At 33.1% G+C, this 17,583-nt stretch overlaps 1 protein-coding gene across 15 annotated transcripts in view; it reads right to left on the bottom strand.

Moving 5' to 3' along the window:
- LOC100888919 (1-phosphatidylinositol 4,5-bisphosphate phosphodiesterase beta-1) overlaps window positions 1–17,583 on the bottom strand; it is a 131,924-nt gene that overhangs the window by 26,998 nt on the left and 87,343 nt on the right. For 7 of the 15 annotated variants that reach the window (XM_030999299.1, XM_030999298.1, XM_030999308.1 and 4 more), the window contains 10 exons: window positions 16,779–16,865; window positions 10,360–10,416; window positions 9,750–9,818; window positions 8,900–8,947; window positions 6,755–6,811; window positions 6,203–6,262; window positions 5,727–5,798; window positions 1,672–1,838; window positions 897–993; window positions 240–324 (listed from right to left, as the gene is read on the bottom strand). In XM_030999299.1, coding sequence (XP_030855159.1) covers window positions 240–324; window positions 897–993; window positions 1,672–1,838; window positions 5,727–5,798; window positions 6,203–6,262; window positions 6,755–6,811; window positions 8,900–8,947; window positions 9,750–9,818; window positions 10,360–10,416; window positions 16,779–16,865 — 799 coding nt within the window. The remainder of the gene's footprint in view (window positions 1–239; window positions 325–896; window positions 994–1,671; window positions 1,839–5,726; window positions 5,799–6,202; window positions 6,263–6,754; window positions 6,812–8,899; window positions 8,948–9,749; window positions 9,819–10,359; window positions 10,417–16,778; window positions 16,866–17,583) is intronic. The other 8 variants (XM_011668464.2, XM_011668465.2, XM_030999304.1 and 5 more) reach the window with 7 other exon arrangements.

The following is a 17,583-nucleotide window of genomic DNA, read 5'->3' as shown; positions in this document are numbered from 1 at the left end:
AGTCTTTTCTGTCAAAATGGCTTTGGTCCCATACTGCCCTTGATGATAGAATATGATATCGGATACTTGATCAAAGATCTATGTCAACCATGCTTCCTCTGTATTTGAAAATTTTACTAAACCATTCTTAATGATCTATTAATAAAGAAAAGGACAATGCCTTATCCAATGGAAAGGACATTATATAGATCAAATTGTCATTGGTGATGATGTTTGTATTGATAATTTTCAAAGGATACTTGACAAATTCCACTGGATTTTCCTTGACTCTGTTCATGGCTGAAGTTTCCACAAATGATGAGATCTCATAGCTGTGGTTTCTCTCTGTCAAAGAAAAGAATGAGAAACACATCATCTTGCTCTAATAGAGAGTTCAATTCATCTAGAAAATATATCTAGTATCTAGTGTATAGGGCACTAGATTCTGGATAGATAAGTCCTGGGCCCCATCTTATAAAGACTTGTGATTGATTTAGATCAATCGCAAGTCCTCCAATCAATCGCAAGTTTGCACTCTCCTATCTCTTACTCTTACCGTATGTACCGGTACATAGTTATGATTGATATCAATTGCAAATAAGTTGCGATTAATATCAACTGTTTATAAGACGGGGGCCCTGGGCTCTGTTTCATAAAACTTTTCCTCAATAACAAGGGTCCCATTTCAAATTTGCTCTAAGCCAATCATATGCAATGCTTTTAGTAGCTTAGAAGAATTATTGCCTCATGTTATTGATTAAAAAAAAATTTCAAACAGAAACCTCTCCCGTAAAAACAAAATAATTTGTTTGTAACTAGTGACCTTTACTATCATTGATTTCCAGCTTATCACAATAGATTTTTATTATGTTATGATTTACTCTTTTCGAACATCATACAGATATTTGCTGACTTACTGTCTGACCCTTCAAAAGTTGAGAAATGGACCGGCTGGACGTAATTGACCAAGGCTGACATCTCAGCTCCGGCCTCTGCTTCTTGACCAGCTGTACCCTGTACATGAATAACATACGGTCAGTTAATGGTCAACCACGGGTGGCTATGTCATAATTTGGTTGAAACAGTTTTACTCTGATATAAAATGTATTTCCAATAGGTTTTATCTTGTATATTATCTGGTTTTATCATGAGTAAGTAATATAGTCTATTACTAAAGACCAAAGCTTAAAGGGATTGGGTATCTTTGGCTCAGATTCTAAACAAAATCTTGGATTTAGCTCATGGTGCAATCATAGTTATAAACTTTTAGGTCAGTCAGGAATCCCATGTCTTTTACAAGCCGATCGCCTGTCTGATTATCAAGATATTTATGATTGGAATTAGAAATGTCAGATACTGTTTGCCATACAGTTTTGAACAGTTTTTAGTAATACCACAGACTATTGGGGAAAATGAGTATGGTAAAACCAGTCACTCAACGCGACTGAGTTTTTCGCTTTTCTTTTGGGGGATGTGAAATTTTCCCCAAAATAAATACCGGTTTCACTATTGGGAAAAACGCTTTTAAAAGTTTGTCTAACTGCATTTAATTCTGGATATATACATGGATGCATCTAACAGTTTCACCTCTTGACGAATATTTTGTTTTTCCATAGACCTCAGCCAATGACAATTAAGGAATGAGTGGGTAGTTTGAAGACTCAAAATATCCTCATACAAGAACCAGCTTACCCTGTCTTTCTTTTCCTGCAGCTTTTTGAGCGCTTCTTCCTTACTGAGAGCTTCCTCATCGTCGCTTTCATCACTCTCCTCATCGTCGTCCTCTTGGACATCCGTCAGCTTGGAATCATTGCCTGCATCCCCATTTTCACCGTTCATTTCAACATCTCCACTTTTCTCTGTAAGAATAATAGTAACTAGAATTAAATGTTGCACACGTATCCTAATCCCAAGGGATGGTGAAGGCACCTCATAAAACTACTATCATCCGGTGACTAAACAATTGCTCTGCCAGCATTTTCTTCAAACTTTATTCCATCCAAGACGTATAGTGAGAACTGTAATTGGGTTTAGTGTTAGACTTACATATAGGTGTGCTTTTTTAAAAGGTATCCTTGCATCTATTATTTTGTCAATTTGTGTATTTATGACTGTTATATGTAATTTTACATTGTTGGATGATAAATAAATAAAAATAATGTCGGGAATAAAGTTCCCTGTTGAGCAATTGTCTTGTTGGATTATGTGTTGTTAGCTCATAGAAATTAAAACCATCTTAAAGGTAATACAAAGTTTTGGGAAATTTTGAAAATTGGGTGGATAGTGATTCTTTACAATTTTTATATATTTGAATGCCCCTGTGGATGTATTATAAACACTAGAAAATTAAAACACTTCTGCTTTCGAGAAAAATTGAATATAAAAATTTACCAGTGCTCCCGGTAAATTTTGATAAATTTCAAATAGCGCCTAGGACCGTACAATGGTAGCTGCGACCATGAAAATCTCAGAATATGTAGTTGTGATATATAATTTCCAAACGGGAATAGCTAATCGTTCAATTTTAGTCAAGAAATATTGTTTTATAGCATAATTAATATCTTGACCTTGAGAGGGAGCTATACAGCTTAAAGAGTTTATTATTTATAATTTCATAACTTTAGACTCGATTTCAACCGCGACATCAATCACTGAATATTGTAGAATTGCATATACTTCCAATATGTTCATTTGAACCAAATTCATGACCCTACACCAAAACTTTGTATTACCTTTAAGCAATAACAATGAGTAATATTGCACTTTTCATGTAGATGAATACTTGTCTTTGAGGTGTAAACATAATAGAAATATCATTAGCTGTTTCTGATTTTATTTTCTATTGAATTGCATTTTTCAGATGCAGACGAGTCACAGGATCAGAACGATAGGAATGCAGTATTCGTGTATATGACTGCACGGCTTACAAATAAAGTGAACTTTTATCTGAATCATGACAAACGTGTTTCTCTAAAAAAATCTATTCTGTGATTTCACTCATTCCAGATTCAAGACTCAAAAATGTTATTGTCCATATTAGATACATAAATTTGATTTCAATTGAAGCTAGACAATAATGAAGCAGTGCTCTCATTTCATAGTTAAATTATAGAAAATATACATACATGAAGCAATTCATACCAAACAACATAAAAGTACAAAACCACTACGGTAATTTTGTGAAGCAGTACTGAAGTAATGGTGAAAAGACAACAAACAAAAACATCCAATACTCACCTTTCCAAACATACATGTACTTCAAAGAACAAGGTGATTATGAGAATAAGGTAGTATAAATGTATAGATCGGCAGTGTAACTCTTAGATGTTAATGTCCCCATCCACAAAATATACAAAAACACATTACAAGCAATACACAATCCATGTCATTAGACCACATAAAACAGTCATGAATAAAATAACATGTTATTTAACCATTGTATCATTACCATGGACTGAACAAGAGATGTTAATGAATAAAAGAAAAACCATACAAACAGATCCTATGCAGCAATGTCATGATATAGATATACCATTAATCCCAGACTCAATGACAAGGAATAGCAGATTAGGATATTTGAGAGATTTTATGTTTTACATGGAGGTTCATCTGCTTGGAGCCAGATGGGCTGCAATTCATATCATTTCCACAGTGTTAACACCTTTCATATCAATTCCACAGTGTTAACACCTTTCATATCAATTCCACAGTGTTAACACCTTTCATATCAATTCCACAGTGTTAACACCTTTCATATCAATTCCACAGTGTTAACATCTTTCATATCATTTCCACAGTGTTAACACCTTTCATATCAATTCCACAGTGTTAACACCTTTCATATCAATTCCACAGTGTTAACACCTTTCATATCAATTCCACAGTGTTAACACCTTTCATATCATTTCCACAGTGTTAACACCTTTCTGACCCCAAACAGATTAGATATAATAGTATACCAGTATATATTTAAATAATGATTGAAGATGCCCACAAGAATAAGTATAAAAGGAACCACCTTCATAAATTCTAATGCATGTTATTAAAACTTGTAGTTTTTGTTCTAAATATAAATTAACATGTTGTTATATAATAAACCATATCAAATAAGAAATTAAACAAAAAAACGATCTGAAAAAGGGCTTGATTGGCAAATATTGCAAGCACATTCAAATGTCTTTAAACACTCCATATGTCATGAATAGGCAGTCCTGGTTCAGTGGTTTTAGTGTATATACACAATGAATTTCTTATCAGCGAAATTGTAACACAGGCAAATTATGATATAAAAATGTGATAGACATTTGTCATTAACATAATGTTTGAAAAATATGTGAGTGTAACTTAATATGATGAAAAAACCCACATCAATGCACAACATTTCAAATCAATATAAAATGTATTTTTAACAAGTAGGATGTTTTTGAAAATCAAAATGCAATTCCATACAATGTACTGAAAAGTAGAAAACAATTTTGTGTGATCTGTCTTCTTCACATTCTTGCTCTCTTTTCCCCACTTCTGTAAAGAAGTTACTCATGATGAATAAAACACCAAATTTGCAGCAAAAAAAAAATGAGCACATGTATATGAGGATAGTGAGGAGGAGAAGCATCAATTCCTCCTGGTAACATGGCTAAACTGACATGAAGGAATATGCATAGATCTACACTGTAGTCAACCTGTAAATGACAGGTTATAATTATTATAACTCATAATACTTAAACCTTCAATGAACTCTGAAAATGATCATCCAAAATGATATATCCATAACATTACATTTTGTAATATCTCCCCAGGCAAGCAATATAATTCTTTGCTCCACTCAGGCTAATTACAAGTTGCATTAAAATCACACAAAATTCTCTTCTTGTTAATTGTCTTTCTTATCTAATATGCAAAATACTGTAGTGCTCTGACTGGTTAATTATGAATACCCTAATTGAACCATTTGAGGCTCATAACAGTCTACCAGATGAACACCCCCCCCCCCCCCCATTTAAAAAAATAAATAATAAAAACATGAATAGATAAATATACATATAAATAAACCAATAAATGAATACATAAATTAGTTTACTAATTAATCAAATAGAAAATAAAAAATATATAATTAAGTGAACATGTTATTAAAACCACATTAACCAAATGATGATGAGCCAACCATTACATTGTATTTGATGCCAGCCAGGTACATGTAGTAATGATTACTTAATGATGCATGTATACACACATATAGAGAATGAACATATTATACTCTAATGATAAACAACCACAATCCAAATATGAATGCTTACTGTCCTTATCCATGAACAAATGATACATTCAATATACTGGCAATAGCAGAGAAAGCGTACTCCTCCACAGTTTCTTAACTGACAAAACTATCCTTTCATTTTGTAAGAAATATTATTTTTGAAAAATAAGAAATCACACTTTAACATAGATTCGTTATTGGTGACAAATATTTATTTGCTTTTCTTTTTCTTTATTTGGTGTTTTATGGGGAGCATAAGGGATGGAGAAATGAGAAAAGCCCCCATTTACACCCGTTGAGCAACAAGTCCCTTAAAATCTCTTTGGCCAATGATTAGTAAATGTATAGCATTTTTTTTACAAATAGCAAGCATTTCAATAAATCCCATTAGAGCACGATTCCATTCTGTATGATTAATGCATGTTTGATATACAAATGTAAAATTAAGATGCAGGTATCCATGATAATTGCTGTTGTTGTTGTTTATTACCTTCGCTTTCCTGTTTTGACATTTTTCTCTTTACACGTGGAGGGGGTGGTTTACTTGTATCTGTATCTTCATCTTGTTCAAGAAAACAAACACTATTGAAATAAGAAAAATCGCCTCTCTCTAAATAAAAGGTATGCATTCAATCAAAACAAATCAAATCAAAAGAGAAAGGATGAAGAGCTGTCACCAAACTCAAATTTGCAAGCTTGCTATTAAAGAAGCTGCACTTTCTGAATACCAATCTCACTTCAAGCATTATTTGATATTCATAGGGTACTTTAAATTGTACCTTATGAGATAATTGAGTGATTAGGATGACAATATAAGATATTACATGAATTCAAATAATAAGATGCCCTAAAATCAATAATAAAAAGTCTTGAAATATAAATGGGTGCGGATTCTTTAAATGAAATAAAAGGAAACTGCCCATTATTGATAATAAGCCAGTATAATATCCGTGAAGGCTTTTTTACCTTGTGCCTCCTGTCGAGATAATTTTCTTCTCTGCTTTACATCATCACTTTTCACTGTGACTGTGAGGTGAGAAGGAAAAGGTGAAGCTCAAACAGTCAAGACATCTTCCAAAACTAATTGTAAACAAACTGCCTTTCCATTTGCTTCTTGATAAATAAAGGTTAATACAAATCTCAATGATCAGGTACAGATATTTGTGAACAAATCTATTTGATAGAAGTAATGAAGATGCAACTATTTCCCCTTGATTTAGACAGTTTAATACACTTTCATTTATGCTTTAAAATTTGTTTTTAGAAATTTCAATAAATTTCAATTATGCAGTAAACAAATTTTGAACATCACAACACTTGAGGTAAAAATATTTCATTTGGTTGGGACGTGACATGAACTATTATTATTTATACGGCAGTCAATTATAGAGTACCGGTAAAGGAAATGTGATAGCATGTGCGATTAGATGTGAAGCAATACCGGTAAGGTTCTCTTTTATAATAAATCAAAGATTGTGAAAGTGCTTAAAGTATTGATGAAGAGAATCAGGGCTTTACCATCTCCTTTCGATGTCTTCCTTTCAGAGACAGGGGGAACAATTTCATCCTTGCTGCCTTTGGATTTGATGACAAAAAAATGTATATCAATTAGTAAGCAATTCTTGTGACCTTTGACATTTGAACTTTGGCCTCTGGTCCCTGGAACCTAATCAATATGCAGAATAAGGAAGAGTCAGGAGCACCAGGTCTTATCATCATACACAAATAATTTGAAATGTATGTTCTATTTGCCTTCTGCTCCTTCTTTTATAAATCTTTGATGGCAAAATTACAATTCTCACTGAAAATCGTAATCAATAATTAGGCCACGTAAACTAAAGTCATGTCCTGTATTTTACAAGGGGATTACAAATATTATAAGACGACAACCATCTCAAAATCAAACAACCTGTTTCATGCACTCAATCTTCATTATAATTATGTATTGAAATAAAATAAACTATTGTGTGCTATATAATTTAATCTTTTTTATGACATAAATATAATACACATAAGATCTATATTGCATGCAGTTGCAATTTACCCATTGTAAAAAACTGCCACTTAAAAATCACTTCGTATTTGAATGAGCCTTAACACATACTGTATGCATAATAATATAACTATAACTATATGGATACATAATATCATGATAATGATAACAATGAACTATACTATGTTAGTATAAACAATCAAAATAGTCACACCACAAAATCATTAAGGTCCTGTCAATCAAACAGAATGAAAACTGCTCAAAATGTGTTCTTCTGAACTGATGTAACATCGATGGAGTGAAACTATTGGTTCACATATATAAACAATAAATCTCTTCTATGAAAATCAACAGCTTATTTCTCAACATAAACAACTAGGGAGCGATATGGGAATATATTATTGTTATCACTATCGTTACTGATGTCATTCAGGTCTGACCTGGGGGGTGTTTCACAAAGACTAAGATCAACTTATTCATGCCACTGGTTGCTCTCACCATTGGTCTCTCAAGGGATGTCACAAATCTACAGAATTCACATTTTTTAATACTTTATAATTGAAGGAAAAAAAGTTATCTAAAGATCATCATCATCATCAAGGTTTTTTTTCCTCTTACATCTGGTTCAAGACTTTTAAGGGTATAAATCGCCTGCCATAGTTCAAGTCCAACTTAAGTGGATCTTAGTCTTTGTGAAACACCCTCCAGGTCTTCATTCATTCATTCATTACAAGCATGAAAGAGTGCTTAATGCATGTACCGTTTCCGGAGCAGGAGCAGATGGAGCTTCAGCTAGTGTCTTCAATATGCCTCAATGCATGGAACAAATTAGCAAATGTTTGACAGTGTTCTTCTCCCTTTCTGTCTTTAGACTTCTCTATTTGTTCATTTGTCTGTCTGTCTGTTCAGAGATCTACTTTGTAGGAAGTCCATATCCCCCATTCTCCCCCCCTCTCTCTCTCTCTCTCTCTCTTGTTATGTCCGTCTCTGTCTGTCTCTTCTCTTCTCTTCTCTTTCACACACACCCACACATACACACTCTCTCTATCCCGGAGTTAATCATGAGTAAATCATGAGTTTTATATATAGACCCTACATTTGCACCTGTCTTTCATGGTATAACTTCCTGAAGTCTTCTGTTGTTAATGTAGATAATTGCCCATGTTAAGACACATGGAAAACACCATATTATGCATGATAAAAATAGCACTTTATTGTCCCTCTTGGTGCTTTTGTTAGGGGGTGTATACAATGTGCACACAGGAAGATACTACAAGTACTAAGGTTAGTCTCATATTACTCATAATCAAACAACATGTTCATCTTTATTTTTGCAATAAAAAAATAATTAAATAGTTTCTTCTTCCTCCTTAAAAAGTTGCGATTGATCCAAATCAGTTGTAAGTTTTGCAGTCTCCTATCTCTTATTTTACATAGTTGAGATAAATATCAATCCCCCGAATAAGTTGCAATTAATATCAACAGTGTATAAGATGGGGCCCTGGATATAAATTCACCAAACGAATGTTGCCTGCTTGTAAGTCACTTACTCTATGTATACTGATATAAGGTAACATCTTGCTCTCAACAGATTACATATATCATATTGTTATTTCAAACCCTTTACCAGCCATAATGGGTTATATATTGAGAAGAGCGACTGGTATTACCTCCTGATTTTAGTTTGGGGGTGGATGAAACTTTGCTACCTGGTTTTCCTGTTGGTAATATCAAATAATGCAAATAAGATGATATGCTCTGTTGGAGCTAAAGGGGCATTAACTTATAAACCTGAACAAATTCTTAACGCCCTTCTGACATAAACAAACGATATACAAGTGCGGCGAGTTTTGCAAGTACTGCACAAATTTAGTTACCATTGTGCTGTTTTCATAAATTTCACATGAAGTACCGTACATGCTTTTTCTTAGGAAGTACTGCAAGCAATTTTAGACATGTTTCACAATATATTACATGAGACAGAATACATCATATGCATGTATGATACATATCTCTACCCACACAAACAAAATTTGTAATATTATGGCAACCAAGATATTCAATGACACGTTTTGAAAGTTGAAAATATCAACTAATATACAAACATCACAAACATTTATTAAGCATGCATACTTTTAAACAAAATACCAGCATACATACATTTTTGTGTGTGTACAATATAAATAATACTGTTTTGTATTAAAAAAAAAAGATCAATCTAAAGAGTCATTGAGGTTGATCAATTAAGTTCCAAGAAGATATAAACTTTATCTATCAAGAGTAAATAATTTGTAACAAACATTTCATGAAAAAGGGTAAGAAAATAATTATTCTGATTTATGGGTAATAGTGTATAAATTATGAAACGTACAAAAGAAGTTTTTTTTTACTCATCATCTCTAAATGTGGCATATAATCCTGATCCATGCATTCATTTACAATGTTTTTCCTCAAAATTGCAGGAGACACAACATCTTCAATTAGTAGAGTGAATGAAAATGGATTGATTGATGTTATTACCTTCTGTTCTTGATGTTTTGGGTTTATCTTCAGGTGTAGACGGTGACACACCCTCTTTTATTACACTGCCTGTAAGGTGGAGAGGGGGAGGCAGAAAGCCGTATGATACAGATGCTACAATTAGGGTGGGGTACAACAGAAGACATTCTTCCCCAATACCATGACACACTCACATATATTTATATAAATATATATATAATTTGATATGGGGTAGAATATGCACGTATACCTAAAATACTCATGAACTCTTACACAATAATCTTTTTTTTAATAACAATTTTTTTTTTTAAACACATAATTTATTGTCTGGGGCACTTTTACATACGGATAGTTGTCTGAGGACTACAGTCAAGAGTCATTGTCCTGATGGGTACATATATATATATATATATATATATATATGAATAGTACAGGTTTACACAGGTATTTAGTTAGCACATTATTTATTTGGAATGCTAAACTGCTTTTTTTTTTCCAAAGATAAAGTTTGTCATTTTCAGTGTCTATCTAACATTATACAACATGTATCTATCTGAGTGAAATGCAATGCACTTTACTGCCCCTACACCCTCCACATCTCACATTCTCATTCATAAACTAAAAGTATTACCTTCTCCATTTTGTTCTGGTGTCTCAGCCGTCTCCTCAATTGTCTTCACTCCCTTTCCTACAAGATGATTAGCAAAAAGGAACATAGGGGAGAGTCAATAAACTAGCTCAAAATATATTGCGAGTCGTGTCATGCTGTATAATGTCACCATTAGAATACATATCTATGTGAAAAGATGAATAACAAGTATCTTCATAATCATGAGTACTGACAGATCAAATTGAAAAGAATAAATCAGCAAAATAAAAATTATTAACCAATCTTCTGTGTGCAAAATGAAACTGGTGCAACATTTCTGATTGTGTGTGTTCGTTTTTAAAGCAAAGTACATGCAAGAATATGTCTCAACTTGGCCATCAATTTGAGAAAAAAAGCAAGAGTGCAAACAAAGAGATACAAAATAAGCATCACATATTGGTATAAAGATATCTTTGTGATCTTGCTTTAACATGACAACGCAGACACAAACAACTTGACTCATCAGAATACAGAACAAAATGCAGTGTATATCAACATAATGTTAAGATGCATTGTTATTATTATGATACCGTGCTCATTGGGTAGATATATATGCAATGTGGTGTTAATAATCATGTAAAGCTTCATGCTCAAACTTAATGTGACTATACATACATGTAAAGATGCAATCCATGAATCAATGAAGAATGAAATGGGGGGTATCAAGTGATACTGGTATCGTCCAGAAGGGGTGCAAAAATGCACCCCTGTATCTGGTATAAGCTTTATTGAACCATACTGTGCATGGTATACTTCATATAATACATAATCCTCTGATGTGAGTATAATGGACGTTACCTTACTATACAAAAGTATATACAGTGAACTTATCAGAGAAAACATTTAAATTTTATTTGGCTTAGGAAGTTGATAATACTTTACTAGTAAAGATATGTAAAGAGATGTAAAGCTTTTGATGTTGTGTGAAGTACTAGATTTAGATATATGGGAATTTTTTCATTTTTTTTTAAATGTGCGTATTTGCGTCAGTGGGATGAGGGCAGGAAACCTACATGAATCAAAGTGTTAATAAAAATCTTTTGGTGTATTTGCGAAACCAAATTTTAGAAGTGTAAAATAATTTTGAGGTAAAAAACTATCATTTGATAGTGTGAATACAAGCCAACAGAATAGATACCTACTTGAGATGTATATGTATTCTGTCAAACCTAGATTTTAACTTGGAGTGAAAGATACAGAATATATGATTTTTTTTTTTTAATTGATGAAATGTTTCACTTTTATCCAAATATCTTTTGAAATGTCTATTCCTACACTACGGGGTTTAAGGGATGTCATCAATATAGGATGAACTAATCGGACCTGGGAATCCTGTATACAACTTCATGAATATATTACACATTTCATATATACTACAGACTATATTTCAGGCCAAGAATACAGCATAACCAATAGGGAATAAGGGAGAAAAAAATAATGAATTCATTGACCAAACATAGCATGATTCGGTGCTCAGTGCCATCATGATTTACATGTTGACTACCACTAAACAACTTGACAACCAATCAGAAGACTGGTCTGGTACTCAATGCAGTCACATACTGATCACAAGCCATACCTTCAATGTTAGTATCTTCAGCCACAGCTATAGGCACTGAATCGGTTCCCCTCAAGCTTATTTTGCCTTTCATCAAATTATGTTGCAAAAAAGGGGGAATTTAAATGATAAATTAGCAATAACTAATACCATACCATCCTTAGGAAGTAAACTGTGTTAACCGACAATGTTCTTCTTCAAAATGGTTTAGAAAGGTCACATGGTCAATGTAGGAAATTAATGACAAGTTTAAAACAAACTGTTTTTCTGAGCTATAAAGAAATAAAACACTCCCCTAAAATATTTTCATATCTTTCAAAAATAATAAAATTAAGAAAACTGAAAAAGTAGCAGGATCAAGAATTTCTATCTGGAAAATATCATTGTTTTGAATATTTTTTTTAAAAGGTAAAATATAACTCAAAACAATCGGTTAGACATTTCTTAAGAGACAAAGCATTATTTTCAATCTAAACTGAACACAAAGTTTGACGCACATATGGTGCATGAATGATGAGCACAATATGGATTTGGAAAGTCATTCAACTCTTTGGGGGTTCTCCCATGCCAGCCAGCTAGTAAGAAACAAAGCTGACATGAAAGGACATACATCATGTGGTGAGGACCAGAAGGGTATTACCGGTATATAAACCCTTATATTAAACAATGAGATAATATCCTTCTGCTTCTAATGAGACAGTCTCAGTCCTCCGGATATCTGCTGTCATTCATTAAAGGAGAAGATATGAATTAATAATATGATGTTACTTGGTAGAGCATGCAAAGATGAGCTCTCTTGTATTCCCAAGCTGGATAATGCCGTTGATACATCCTATTACCTGTAAGGAAAGTCATTATGAGCAAGATAAAGGCTAAAAGGAAATGAAAGACCAGATGGAAATAGTATCTCGGCAAGGTTTTGTTAGTGGTTTTATATTTCATCAAGTGTTTTTTCCAAGAAGTAATATGCACATGAATGTGGAGACAAAGAGATGAATAAGTTGCTAACAAATAATCAAAGTATTAAAAAAAACTTTCAGTAAATCATTCACACAAGTGTTGTCAACTTCCCTTGGAAAAGAAAAGAAAGGCATTTCTTAATTTTTAAAAAAAGAGACACTTCATTTTTCCACAAGAATAAAAAAAAAGTGCTCATCATACATGTTATGTAATAATAATCAATGCTGACTGGAAAAGTTTTTTTTTTTTAATAGACATGTTTTTTTGATCAGTTAAAGATCACTGTGCATAAACAAATGCACAAGTTGATCAGCTATTTAGGTGTTAGTGCTTCATAAATACACATTCAGCAAGTGATTAGTGAAATCATATTCAATGGTTTTCTCACTATCATACATTTAAAATATAGCAGCATTAATTAATTACAATTATCCATTCCCTCATAATTACTTTTTTCACAAACACTTCTGAACTCATAATGTCAGTTAAATAGTTACATTCTACAGAATAAAACAATTGACAAAGATTGCTTTACAGGAATAACGTACATGTATATCTCTTAATATAATACAAACATGAGTGCGAAACAAAAGCATGTTTGACATCAGTACAGAGCTGCACTTTAACCTTAATACAAGATACATAGATGTCTGTCACAAATCTGTGTAATATATCTGGCTTTGAAGTAAGAGGTGTAAAATAATGATGGAAACAAATTGTGGAAGAAATTCAATGTGCATGTATCTAGATGACAGAAGCCACTTCAGTCTAGGAAGGGGGAAGCTTTATTGAATGAAAATGAGGCTTTCTCAAGAAAACAGTGTAACAATTGATGTTGTTCTTGTTGCTATTGTACAAACCAAATCCTTGTAATCTTAAGTTTTAGTACATTTCTAAGAGTTAAAATTCAAACTTTTGAATAGGATGAAGAGAATATTTCTTCTCGATCGTCTTATAATATCTCACTGAATGACAATACTTAACAAGAGCACATAACAACTGTCTTGGTATGCACAACTGATCACACAAGAAATTATGCTGATATTTGAATATGATGGTTTGGCTTTGACTTTTATTGTTGTTTTTTATTGAAATGAAGGGATGTAGTCAGGCTATTGGGTATTTCATGGGCATTGCCCATCATCAACAAGCAAGGAAACTGCTTGAAAATGAAGAAAATATAATCTGTTTTTGAGCCAGAAGGGTCTTAGCCCTGTGTAACATTCTATGAGTTAATGCCCTTCTGGCTATAAACAGACAATATGGTTCTGTCAAGAGTCTTAGCACAATGTTTGGCTAACTTATACCCCTTTCAAAGTCGCCTGATTTTCATCGGATGCATCCGGACGCATCCGATGAAACAGCCACTATGAATGGTACAGAGGAGAAAAAGCTGATAGAATAGCCAATGGAAAGAAGGCGGTTTCACCTTTGATTATATAAGGAAAATTTTATTGGTATTTTCATCGGTGTGACTCCGATAGAAGCACTATGAAAGAGGTATTAGATCACTTTCAGTGACAAAAGAGAAGCCCAAAGTTGGCCAAACTCTGAGTAATAGGAATCATTATTCTATGCCCATCATAAGGGATACATTATATTAAGCACGAAAGCTTTCTTTTAATGTATGGCCAAGTGAGTAATAGGAAACATTGTCAAACCACATTGGCAAACATCAGTGTCTAAAAGACTCTGCATGTCAAGACAGAACATAGGATTCTCATTCATTGTCCCCCCCCCCCCTGCCTGCCTGCATCCCTACTGATATTAGGATTCTTGATATGGAGATGAGATGTAAGAGATGATTATTTCTTGTACTGATTGCATATTATTCACCCATTCATTCCATGGAATCAAGTACAAAACTTTGCAAGCTTTACAAATCAACAACATTCTCTGTAACACACACTCACACAGGTACAGGTACAAGTCCTCAATAAACACTTCCAACATATCAGAGATTCTTGTATGATGGAATGTGCCATATTGGCGTCACATAAAAGAATACAGTCCTGAACATTGGCTCACAGATCATTATTATTTTCCAGCAAGTTTTTTAAAAAGCAATAACACTAAATCATGATCATTACTATTAAATGCTGCTTTTTCTTTCCAAATCATACAACTAATATTTTACTATTAAAGCAATTGAAATAAAAAGTTCTCTTTAATCTATTCCACAGGATGGGAATAAAAACTGAAATTAAACTTTAAATGGTTTATTTTATTCGCGCATGCACTTCACACCTCAAACTCACACACAAAAACAACAATCGGCAAATTTGTAAAGGCAATGCATAGCTAACCATATGACTGAGATTTTGTTTTCTTCTTCGAATTGCAGGCTTAGATATAAAGGTCCTCAAAATTGAATTATCAAAATCAGAAGCTGTTTCAATCTTTAATAAGACTTCCAGCCAGAGATAAGACACAAAGTTTACAAGGCAATGTGCATTTACTACTCTCATATTTTTCTTATATCAAAATCTATTTGAAGTCAGGTTAGAAGGTATGCAAAAGCCTTGTTGTCAAACATGCACCAGACATTGGAGTACTTGTACAGGAACATCTTGTTTGGTATGTAACACGTGCATAGTTTGGTGTGATAGCTGACATATGAAAAGATCATTGGATGATGTCTGTCACCATTACAAGCTGAAATGTAACTTCAAGCTATTCTTTTTCTTTTGCATCTATCCTCTCTTAATTTTAAAACTTTTTGATGCCTGCTTTGATTTCTTTGATGATACAAAAGATAAAATGCATGGTATGGATTAATTGCTAGCTTTATATGGCTATGACTGATGCATGTATGTGTACATGTCTATCGACGAGTTCTAGTCAATATCTGTGAAGCAAGACGATGTGATTTTGTACAATATTCCAATGATCTCTCTTGAAAAACTTGGTGAAATTCTACAACATACTACTAATGCTTTGAGAAAGGAAGAGAATTTTTGCTTTTTAATTTTTTTTTCAAGTTGCAGTGCTTTGTGAAGAGATGAAAACAGGACAGGTTGCCCGGGTTACCTGAGTCGTCTGGGATAATAGTCTCATCATAAGTCACTTCTGAGATCTGTAGGAGCATTTTACGCTTGCTACCTCTTCGAGAGGCTGTGGTAGATAAAGTCAATGACAAGCTCTAGAGTATATAGAATTAAAACTGAAGTAGAAGTAGTTCTAGATAGCTTTGTAGATGATAGCAACATGATGTTTTCCAGAGTTGGGAATGTTTTCATAAGTAGTTCATAAGTACACAGATTCAAGGAAATTGTTATAGAAACACAACGTCCCTTAGAGTGGAGTCTTCTCTTCTTAAGCAGAAAGGGGAAAATACACGACTACATAGTTGAAAAATACAGCATTTTAATTTTGTTAATGCAGTAGGTACATGGTTAGCTTTGTAACTAATAATTTGAAGAGAGTTGCTATGCCCTCAATTTCAAGAACTGCTTAAGAGAAAGTGAGATAGTAGGAGTGCACTATTCCATTAGTAATAACATTAACTCGAAGAAAATTAAATTTGCATTATGTGTGACATTTTCTACAATTTTCAAGCCACAAAATCACCTATTGCCATCATTGATGACCTATTTGCTGAAAACAGAAATGATACAGATACTTGAGATACAGAGATTTGAAAGAGAATTAAGAAATTTACTTATCAGAAATTATAGTATGAATCTAAAATCTTTACGAAGAGATAACTCTACTGCAGAAGTAAGGCATAGATAGAAGGACAAGAATTTTCTGATTAATATCTCCAGTTTGTGAGTTCCCATTGGCTGTATTGAGATGAAAGTGACACCACCATGAATTAATGATTAAGATAAGATTGAAAAGGGTTGAGTATGAATGTGATCAACAATGCTTGATGTACTACCTGACCGAGTAGGCCTACTACTATCACCAGAAGGAGCATCCCCGCTATCCATGGAGGTCAATGATGTAGTGCTCTGAAGGCGTCGACCTGGTGTCACAAAAAAAGTAATGTCGATACCGAACTTAACTCCCATATTAATAAGACATTGTGTTTGATATAGAATCCTAATGTGATAACCTAACAATTTTAGCTTAAATTAAAGAGACCAAAGTACAGATAAAGCATATTGGAGCCCTAGACTAAAGAATACAACAAAATGAATACATGTAAGTAATACAATGTACTGGAAATTCAAAAACACTACGGAAATACTTGAAATTAGAAAGGAAATGAAAATACAATTTTCAAAATTTTCAATTATAGACCGTACAACATGTATTGCGTATGATAGAAGAAAGTGAAGTAACAAGTATTTCCTTGATGAAATACACAAATCAGAAAAATCTTAAATATTGTCTGTTATAATACTGTAATCATCTAGATAAGTGCTGATTAAAGCCATTTAGAAGTACATCTGTAAAGAAAATGGTGGATTAACTGAATCATATAGAAAATTGTGATAAAAACTGGCATGATATTTGGAATAATAAAGTGACCTTTCTCTTGATGAAAGTTTCTGAGATCATATATTTGAAAGGATCTCAACATTCCCTTCTATATCTCCACATACAATAATCTGGAAATATCCATTTGTAAACAATTAGAAAACCAGAAGAAAAAAACATGAGACCACAAGTGAGTAATATTTGGATAAATACATGTGTATAGCAAGTAAAGTGTTACGGGTTTATGCTCCAACGTACCT

The sequence above is a fragment of the Strongylocentrotus purpuratus genome, unplaced genomic scaffold (genome assembly GCF_000002235.5).
Source record: "Strongylocentrotus purpuratus isolate Spur 01 unplaced genomic scaffold, Spur_5.0 spur5_scaffold_5, whole genome shotgun sequence".
Classification (NCBI taxonomy): domain Eukaryota; kingdom Metazoa; phylum Echinodermata; class Echinoidea; order Camarodonta; family Strongylocentrotidae; genus Strongylocentrotus; species Strongylocentrotus purpuratus.
This window is presented reverse-complemented; position numbering and strand designations above follow the sequence as displayed.